The sequence below is a fragment of the Ahaetulla prasina genome, chromosome 15, assembly GCF_028640845.1.
Source record: "Ahaetulla prasina isolate Xishuangbanna chromosome 15, ASM2864084v1, whole genome shotgun sequence".
NCBI classification, from domain to species: Eukaryota; Metazoa; Chordata; class Lepidosauria; order Squamata; family Colubridae; genus Ahaetulla; species Ahaetulla prasina.
The window spans coordinates 2,382,464-2,392,880 of NC_080553.1; the positions used below are offsets into that span (position 1 = coordinate 2,382,464).

Below are 10,417 nucleotides of genomic sequence, written 5' to 3' on the forward strand. Positions count from 1 at the left end.
CAGGACATAAACTGTTTCAACTCCTACCCTCAAAACGACGCTATAGAGCACTGCACACCAGAACAACTAGACACAAGAACAGTTTTTTCCTCAAGGCCATCACACTGCTAAACAAATAATTCCCTCAACACTGTCAAACTATTTACTGAATCTGCACTACTATTAATCTTCTCATAGTTCCCATCACCAATCTCTTTCCACTTATGACTGTATGACTATAACTTGTTTCTTGCAATCCTTATGATTTATATTGATATATTGACCATCATTTGTGTTGTAAATGTTGTACCTTGATGAAGGTATCTTTTCTTTTATGTACACTGAGAGCATATGCACCAAGACAAATTCCTTGTGTGTCCAGTCACACTTGGCCAATAAAAATTCTGTTCTATTCTATTCTATTCTAATGGCTGGAAACTCATTAAAGAGATCCAACCTGAAAATAAGATAAGCTTTAGTAAGCTTTACGGCCGTGGTGTGGCTCAGGCTGTAAGAAGCCTGTTATTAAACACAGCTGCCTGCAATTACTGCAGGTTCAAGTCCACCAGGCCCAAGGTTGACTCAGCCTTCCATCCTTTATAAGGTAGGTAAAATGAGGACCCAGATTGTTGGGGGGGCAATAAGTTGACTTTGTATATAAATATACAAATAGGATGAGACTATTGCTTTACACAATGTAAGCCGCCCTGAGTCTTCGGAGAAGGGTGGGATATAAATGTAAAATAAAATTTTAAAAAATGATAGGTTTTTTTTTTTACATTTATATCCCGCCCTTCTCCGAAGACTCAGGGCGGCTTACATTGTGTAAGGCAATAGTCTCATCCTATTTGTATATTTATATACAAAGTCAACTTATTGCCCCCCCAACAATCTGGGTCCTCATTTTACCTACCTTATAAAGGATGGAAGGCTGAGTCAACCTTGGGCCTGGTGGGACTCGAGCCTGCAGTAACTGCAAGCAGCTGTGTTTAATAACAGGCTGTCTCACAGCCTGAGCCACACCGCGGCCCTGTATACATTTTCCTGTATACAGTACACAATGGTACACATTAAAATGAAATTCCAATGTACTGTACGAGGAACAACTGATTACAGCTTCCTAAGTTGTAGGTGCTCCATCACTGGAGGTTTTTAAGAAGAGACTGGACAGCCATTTGTCCAGAATGGCATATGGGGTTGGACTAGAAGACCTCCAAGGTCCCTTCCAGCCCAATTCATCATTGAGCACTTGTCTTTTCATAGCATCCTTCTTCCAACTGTAATGTCAACTCTCTTCTCTCTCTAGTGACACATGTCCTTTCAAGAACACCCAGATTGTTCCTCATCGCCTCCTTCTGCCCTGTTTTTCAACTTCATTCAGCCTGGGCTTTCCTGGTGGTCTCCCATCCAAGACGGATCCAGTCTTAAATGTTATTTAGTGCTGCCATTCCACTGAGGGGGTTAAGCTAAGGCAACCCCATATCGAAACACATCTACAAGGCAGGATGTGCCTTGGTTGCACAGCCTTCTTGGTGGGGATGATGGGTATTGTTATTCCAGCCATCCCCAGAACAGGGGTCTCCAACCTTGGTCCCTTTAAGACTTGTGGACTTCAACTCCCAGAGTCCCTCAGCCAGCAAAGCTGGCTAAGGAACTCTGGGAGTTGAAGTCCACAAGTCTTAAAGGGACCAAGGTTGGAGACCCCTGCCCCAGAAGGCCCTTCGTGTCCCTGGAATTGTTCACTGGCGGGGTGTGTGTTGAGGTAACAATTGGCGACATCCCATTCTCTTATTTGCATTGATTTACAAAAGCCAGACGTTGCCTCGGAAACCTCGACCCTCAACGAAGGGGGGAAAAAAAAATCCTACAAAGGGCGGGAAAAAAAGCGCCTTTTATAGGCTCCGTTTTTATCCTCTCCCCGCCTTCCCTCCCAGGTAACCAATAAGAGAAGCGCTACGTTAGAGACAGGCTAAATAAACCGTTTGTGGGAGGGGAAAAAGGACGGGAGGACGCATGACAGCCGCTGATTGGTCCACTGGAGGGAAAAAAACCCGAAAAGAACTTTCCAAAGGCGAACGAGATAGAGAAGGCGAGGGTGGAAAAAACATCTGCATGTGACGTCAGAGGCAGGCCAATGGGAAGGCGAGTCTTCTCTGACGTATCGGTCTTACCACCGCCTTCTCGGATGATAGCATACCTCAGAGAGACGAAAAGGAGAAGAGTCGTCCTCCGCCCCGGAAGTTTTCGCTCGGCTTCTCTGTAACCCAGATGAAAGCAAACGGATATAAATGCCCGTAGACACCACTGTCAGCTTAAAAATCAGTGGGAGTGGGGGGGGGGAAATCAAGATTTCTCCAGTGACTTCCAGCAAGAGCGGCTCTCTGTGGGCGACGGCGTTTCCGCGATAGAGACGCCGCGGGCTAGAGCGTACCGACGCTTCTTTCGGACTGACTCGCATTATGGTGCGGTTTAAAAACCGGTGAGGCTTCGGCGGGTGGACGGCAGGCAGGCAGGGGTGGAGGGCTGGGCTGGGCCGCTTGCCACGGGAGCTCGAGGAGCGCGGCGGCGGTAGTGGCGCCGCTTGGAGCCCGAGACACGCCTTCCGACGACGCGTGGTGCGGATGAATAGAATGAATGAGCTGGAAGGCACCCTGGAGGTCCTCTAGTCCATCCCGCTGCTCGAGCAGGAGGCCCTCTGCCTATATACTGTAGGAATTTAGCACCCACCCCCCTCCTAGTAGAATGGAATATTTTAGAAAATATTTAAAAAGGCAGAATATATTTCCCTGGATGAGAAATGGAGAAACATGTTTTAAAGACAAAGCAGCTCCCTGCAACTTCCTGCCACCCCCCACCTTTGTCAATGGGCAATTAAGGCTTCAGCCAAGCTCACTCAATCCCCCCATCATTTGCAACACAATAGAACAAACTCACCACATGGCAAGGCTCAGGCAAGCTTGAGGGACAACCTACAATGCTAGCTAAGACCCCCACCCCCTGGGAGTCTGACAGCCAATCAGGGTACTCTTCCTGTGCCCCAGAAAGTTCAAAGCTCAGAAAAAGCATAAAGCCAGGGAGTGCACAGGATCTCAGCCCTTTTCTGTTCAGGATCTCAAGCCATGTGATCCTGACCACCATTAAACCATCTTTCCAAGCAGTCTCCATGTTTCCAGTGTCTTTGTCCCCACTTGGAACTGAACCCAGATGGATATTTCTTCCAACAATACCATTTCAGGCAAATGGTTGTCCAATCTCTTCTTAAAAACCTCCAGGGATGGAGCGCCCACCATTTCTGGAGGCCAGCTGCTCCCTGTTAGGAAGTTTCTCCTTGTTCTCCCGCTTTCTTGCTTAGGACTCGGTTAATCTGTAGAAAATATGACGTCAGCAACAGAGTGGTCAATGCCTGGAATGCACTACCAGACTCTGTGGTTTCATCCCAAAACCCCCAAAAGTTTAACCTTAGACTGGCTACTCTTGACCTCACCCCATTCCTAAGAGGTCTGTAAGGGGCGTGCATAAGAATGTTCCCTTTAATGGTATTCATTTTATGTTTTCAATTTATGCTTATATATATTTTCTAATATATATAATATTAGAAAATATTCTAATACTAAATTAATCAATCTGGACGTAAGTGCCCGAAGCCGAAGGACGGAGGGGCGGGCGGCTCGTGTGAACTGGGGCAGTCCGAGTTGAGGCTTCGCAGGGAGTTTCAGGCAGGGGAATTAGGACGTTGTGGAAAAGTCTGGGAGATGGGGGCGGGTGGGGGGAGAGAAGCGGAGGATCGGGCTGCTTTGTTTAACCCAGGAATGTGGGGGGGGGGGAGAGACTTTGGCCCCTTTATGACTTCTGGGCTTCAACTCTCAGAATTCCTGATCTCAGGAATTCTGGAAATCCACGCATCATAAAAGGGCCAACTATTAAACCCAGATTGGTTCTTGCACTAAATTACTGTTGCAGCTCAGAGATCCCTTTGATGGAAATTAATACAGAAATATTTCAAATAATAAATAATACTGCTTGCCCTGGCTGACTGGCAACAGATCTTCAAGGTTCTGAATCGGTCCTTGCCTGGCTCTACCTGACAAGGGCAGGAATTGATGCCACTGTCTGCGGCTGTCACCTCAGCTGTTAAAACATCTGTTTACATGTGCCTATCAAATTCTGGAAAGAACAGAGCGCATAGGTAAGCCTAGGCAATCCTGTTCTTTGTCTGATCTGGAAGTTATGAATGTGTTCTGCTGCCCAGCGGTGTAAAGCAGGTGGTGCACTATGGGTAGCTTTAAGAGTCCGTCCTTTGATCTTCTGCTCTGCTTTGCTTTCCCAGGTATTTCCTGTGTGAGATCATCTCCGAAGACCCTCGCTGTCGGCAGTTCATTGAGGAGCGCATAGTGCACAATGCGGTGAAGAATGCAGTTGCAAGAATACATGGAGACTTTGGAGTCGCCTGTTGCTCTATTGCTTTTTCAGGTCAGTTTTCCAGGGTTTTGCTAGTGCACAGTGCAGGTAGTCCTTGACTAATGGCCATGATGAAGCCTGTACATTACAGTCATAAGTCGTGATAGTCGTAAAATAAGTCACCATGTCACCGACCTAATTTTATGATGTTTGCAATGGTTAAGCAAATCATCACGGTTGCTAAGTGAATCCATGGTCATTGAGAGAATCCATCGTTTGCTGTGGGTCATTTTTGCTGAAGTTTTCAGCAATGCTGGCTGGGGAATTCTAGTTGAACTCCACAAATTGTCAAGTTTGAAAACCCTTGCTATAAACAAAAGGAAGCCACAAATTTTTTTCCTGAAAGGAGGGAAACTTCTGCATGCTGCTCATCCCATCACTTTTATTCCCATCACTTTCCCCTTACGAGATTCTCTGGTTTCTTTCTTCAGTAAAATACCTGAATGCTTACACGGGAGTGGTTCTCTTCTGCTGCCGGAAAGATTTTTATCAGCTTCTGTGGTCATCCCTTCCTTTTATTACCCACTTAGAAAATAGGAGCCAACACTGCCCCTGCTCTTTTAACACACTTCATGTTGGAGGTAAGCTTTCTCTTGTAAGAGTCTGTATTTTAACAGGGCATTTTAAAAAAATCTTCCCTTGTGCAATTGCTTAAGGGAAAGAATCTGATTTATTGGTACCATGTTCATTGGTAACCAATTTCGTTGTATATATGATGTGCAATGACAATAAAGGCTATACTATCTTTACCAGAAATGGAATCTTTCAAAGTTTGGGTATTTTTAAATAAAAATCTATACAATTTACAGTAATAGCAGAAATAAATACAGTGTAACAATATCAAAAACAGAAGGTTGAAATGAAAAATGAAAGTCAGGTTGATATAATTGTTAAGGACACAGCAGTAGAAATTGGGAGGAAGTGAATTTTAGTTCTGCTTTAGGCACAAAGCCACATGGGTGACTTTGGACCACACACACATACACACACCAGGAAGAGGACAAAGCAAACCAATAAAACTGCAAGCAGCCTCTGGGAATCAAACATGATTGAACAGGAGGGAAAAAAATTCAAAAGGACACAAGTAATGGGGAAAAGTTAAGTTTCCCAACATTACCTCCTTATATGTAGCCATCAGGGATGGGCATCAATAATACCTTTTTTTGTGAGGCAAAAAGATTCTATGATCTGGAATATTAACACAATATCAAGATATTTTTCATTGGCACCAATTGTGTAGTTGGGGTCCATCCAGAAATCATGGTAGAAGCAGTTCAGAAAATTTATTTTCTCTTGCACCAGTATTGAGTAACAATGACGTGTACATGGCTTAGGCAACAAGCTAGTCAGTCAATTTCTTTCACAACTGGTGAATTAACACTTGGTTGATCTGAAAATAGAAGGATCCTGTTTTTGAGAGAAAGCACTAGTTTAAAAAAAAGTTATGCGTACATGTTATTTCTTGGTGCAAATATAATGCACTTTAAATTGTAAAGTGCAAATATAATGCACTTTAAATATTATAAACTGATTTCTGGATTTCATAAATAGTAAATACAGTATTTAAGTCACCAAATGGCAGTGCTCAGAGATGGAGAGCAGTAGTGTTTTACTGTCCTCTAGTGCAGGGGTCTCCAACCTTGGTCCTTTTAAGACTAGTGGACTTCAACTCCCAGAGTCCCTTTGCTGGCTGAGGGACTCTGGGAGTTGAAGTCCACAAGTCTTAAAGGGACCAAGGTTGGAGACCCATGCTCTAGTGGTTGTGTGGATTTTTACAGCACAGATATTGCAGCTACTCTTGAAGGAAGTGCGCACAAATTGTAAAGGTTACATAAAGAGCTTTAATATAGTATTCATTTCTTGCTTATCTGTTAAAAATGGAGGAGAATGTCTCATTGTCGTTTACTCTGTTAAAAATCCTTTACTCTGAATATTTAGACTGCAAGTATTTCCTTGCCTGCAGAGTCCTAATGTCTTCCTTCTCTGCTCCTAGCAACAATACGGTCCAGTCAGAAATTCCTCATTCAGTACAACAGGGATCAGCTGCTGCTGCTGTTACGGAACTGTACCAATGAAGGTAATTAATCATAACCTGGCATGTTGGCATACCTCTGAGCAAAGTGCAGCCTCTAACTTAGAACAGAATGGCAGTTGGACGGGACCTTGGAAGTCTTCTAATCCAACCAACTACTTGAGCAGGAGACCTTGTTCCCGTGATTTATTTATTTATTTTATTTATTTATTTAATCAAATTTTTATACCGCCCTATCTCCCGAAGGACTCAGGGCGGTTTACAGCCCGATAAAAATACGAATATAATACAAGATAAAACATTAAATTAAAAAACTTATTTAAATAGGCCAAAATTTAAAATTACAATTAAAATGGTAAAAACCCCATTAAAATTAAAATTAAAATTAAAATTCTAGTCCAGTGATGGGAAACCTACGGCAAGTGTGCTGAAAGTGGCACTCAGAGCCATCTCTCTGGGCACGCCAGCTGTCGCCCATTGCTCTCCCGGGTTCTGGCACGCACATGTGTGCCGGCCAGCTGCTCTTTGTGTGCACATGCGCCCCAGAAACCAGAAGACCAAGTGACCAGGCACTGCTCTTCCATTTCTGGCACTCCTGCGCATGCGCGCTCCCGTTTCAGCACTCAGTACCGAAAAGGTTTCCCAACACTGACCTATCCCATTTCAGACAAATGGTTGTCCAACCTCTTCTTAAAGAGCATCCCCGATTTCTGGAGGCAAGCCCTTTCACTGATTATATCAGAATTGTAGGGCTCAAAGGGACTTAGGAGGTCTTCTAGTCCAGCCCCCTCCTCAAGCAGATCCTATACCAATTGGACAAATGGCTGTCCAATCTCTTCTCGAAAACCTGCAGTGATGGGAGTGCCCACAACTTAACCTTCCTTTTTAAAAATCTGAATCCCAAATAAAATAAAAGTGAGGAACGAGGCAGTGACCTGCCTTAGCTTGATAAGTCAGTTCTTTATAGCTGCATTATCTGTGGGGTTGCTTTTTCCAAAAAAAAAAAATAATAATAAAATGAACTGCAGCCGCCAGGAATTATGCAGATTCCTGTAATAGGAAGACAAGCCCTTGTAGATCTCCTAGTGTTTCTCAACCTTGGCAACCTGAGGATATGCAGACTTCAATTCCCAGAATTTTCCTGCCAGTTTGGCTGGCGGAGGAATTCTGGGAGTTGAAGTCAGCACATCCTCAAGTTGCCAAGTTTAATAAACACTCCTAGTCTGAGATCAGAATGCCTTATAAAAAGATTGAATCTAACATTACTGGTTATTAATGATCTAATTACTAAGCACTGGGGCTCCATTGGCCTTCTTCCTCTCCCCATTTTTTCTGGCTACGTTGTCCAAGCAGGAAAGTTTATTAATTTTTTTTTCTTTAAAATTCCCCATATTTTACATAAAAATTGAGTATCACTATCATGCAGTGGCAGTACTGAAAACCTATATGGAATGCCAGCTTCCTGGAAATCTGAACCTGTTTCTTTTAATTTCTAATTCCTAATACTCAGTTAAATCTGGATTGTGTATGAAATAGCCAAAGCCACGCAAATGCAAAACATCTGGTTTGTTGTCCCAGATGCTTGACCAACAGGATTAGACAATCAAGGAAGGCAACCACCGGACGGGGAAATCTGGGTGCTGCTGTCCAAGTTGGGGGAAGGAATGCTATAGGAGTATTCAACTTTTTTAAGACTTCAACTTCTATACTTCCTCAACCAGCAGAATTTTTGAGTGGTTGGCGGAGGAATTCCAGGAATTGAAGTTGCTCAGGATTGAGAAATGCTACTGGAGACATTCCATTGTCATTATGTCAACTAAATGAGGGCCAGCGGAAGATGGTGACATGTCAATGAGGGTGTCTTGCAAATTCCTTTCCCCCGTTTTACCAGCCAATAGAGAAGCCATCCGGAAGTCGGTCCAGAGCTGTGTGCTTGTGGGAGTGGAGCAGTTCCAGAGTGAAGAGAGTGATGAGAACCTGGAGATGGACTGAACTACATCACCCCTGAAGTGCTTAGGCAAGGGGTGCCTCTCAAGGGCAAGGATCAGTACCTTTTCTCCATTATACATATTTACAGAGTTTTACACATCTTTTATAAAAGTAGCTGAAGCTATGTGTGTATTGTACCAATCTCTCTCCCCACCCCCAATCTCTCTGCTCGTTTGCTCAAGGGCAGAGGAGGGGAGGGAAGCCTTTGACCCATAGGAAAACCACAAGGGCTGGACACTGGGTGGAATTTATGGTGTGGCGTAATGGTGCCATCCTTCGGTCTCCTCAGTGCAAGCACATAGAAGAGCTACTGTACTTTCAGAGGAGTGAACCGGAGGCTGTTTTCTAAGAATGGATTTAGCATATTTGCTGGAAAATGTTAAGACCATGAATGTACGCAGACAGGCCATGGTGGGGTCACTGGTGGATTTGCAGAGTGCAGTTAGCAAGTGCTGCAAAGATAGCAGTCCGGGCAGCAAATGGTCATGGTTGGCAGCACCCAACAGCCCACAGAGCAAGCAAAATGGTACCCCTCCTTCTCTGATAGGAGCAGCAAAACGCTACCCGAGTGAAATTCCCATCAACAAGCAATAGCAAACCCAGAAGCAGCTTGTTTGGGATGGAACTAGCAACAGTTAACAAGGTCTGTACATTCTTGTACATTTTCTCTTTTTTTTTGTATCATTCTGATAATTTTATACTGTAGTTGGGTTATTTTGAGGGCATATTATGAACGAACACTGTAATTCTTTGTATAATACAGTTCTAAGGGGCTAAACAATGAAATAAAAGAACCTAAAAATGTATGAGTATTATTTTCAAGGGGATTTTTTGATGGAGTGAGCCATCCAGACTCTGAGGATTAGATGGCATTCAAATGTGATCCATCCATCCATCCAGGGGGTAAACAATTCCTTTCTTCAATTTATTTACTCTGTATTTGAGTAATACATGACTCATACTTGAATCCGTGTTTCAAATTCTACCTTTAATTGTACTGTTCTAGGTTTCAAAGGAAACTTTCCAGAATAACTTAACCATCCCGAGTGCAGTACAAAAATCCTCTGCTGTTGTAAAAGGGCGTAACTGCAGGAAATTTAAAATATGAAATATGCTTCTGCAAATAAGCTCTGCTTTCCAAGAGAAGTAAAATTCAGGGACAGATGCAATAGCCCTGGGAAAGGAGATCAAGGCCTGCTCTGAGGTTCCTGAGCTCTGGACATGTAACAATATGTTGGGGTCCCAGGTAGATGATGATCACCAGAAAAATATACTTGCCATTAAGGACAGTGGAACCTGTTCCCCAGAAAGGTGGTGGGTTTCCCATCGTTAGGTGTGTTCAAGGGAGGCTGTTATAATTTGGATCCCTGTCCTGAGCAAGGGAGTGACTCCAACATCCCTCCAATTCCAGGGTTCTATGATACGGAAGTGAGACATACTGCTACCACATCATGTAATACAATTCCATGCAGGCCTGGTCAGCTCAGCTATAAAGGCTGAACTGAAGACCTGTAGAATTTTTGATAGTTATCAACTCCACTGCAATGTCCTTTGAGTTGCTACAGATTCACTTAGTACTGAAAAGCAACTATTACAGTTTTTGTAAATCAATGTAGCTTGTTTTGGGCATGGCGTGTTATAGAAAAATATTGTGGACAATTAACCAGTGGAACAGCTTGCCGTCAGAAGTTGAGGATGCTTCATCATTGGAGGTTTTTAAGAAGAGACTGGACAGTCACTTGTCTGAAATGGTCTACGGCAGGGGTGTCCAAACTTGGTCCCTTTAAGACTTGTGGACTTCAACTCCCAGAGTCCCTCAGCCAGCAAAGCTGGCTGAGGAACTCTGGGAGTTGAAGTCCACAAGTCTTAAAGGGACCAAGTTTGGACACCCCTGGTCTACGGTCTCCTGTTTGATAATGGTTCATACTTATGATGTCCTAGAAAAAGTGACTTATGATC

At 43.7% G+C, this 10,417-nt stretch overlaps 1 protein-coding gene across 2 annotated transcripts; it reads left to right on the top strand.

The window, feature by feature from the left end:
- Positions 1–2,306: 2,306 nt before the first annotated feature.
- On the top strand, positions 2,307–9,243 carry POP5 (POP5 homolog, ribonuclease P/MRP subunit). 2 transcript variants are annotated; one of them, XM_058158035.1, is made up of 6 exons: positions 2,316–2,458; positions 4,023–4,165; positions 4,307–4,449; positions 4,869–5,018; positions 6,431–6,514; positions 8,361–9,243. In XM_058158035.1, exons 2-6 carry the CDS (start codon positions 4,080–4,082, stop codon positions 8,459–8,461), a joined length of 564 nt encoding a protein of 187 aa, XP_058014018.1. In that variant the 5' UTR covers positions 2,316–2,458; positions 4,023–4,079; the 3' UTR covers positions 8,462–9,243. The 2 variants fall into 2 exon arrangements, with proteins under 2 accessions (XP_058014019.1, XP_058014018.1); XM_058158036.1 differs by lacking the exon at positions 4,023–4,165 and having other exon boundaries at positions 2,307–2,458.
- Positions 9,244–10,417: the final 1,174 nt, after the last annotated feature.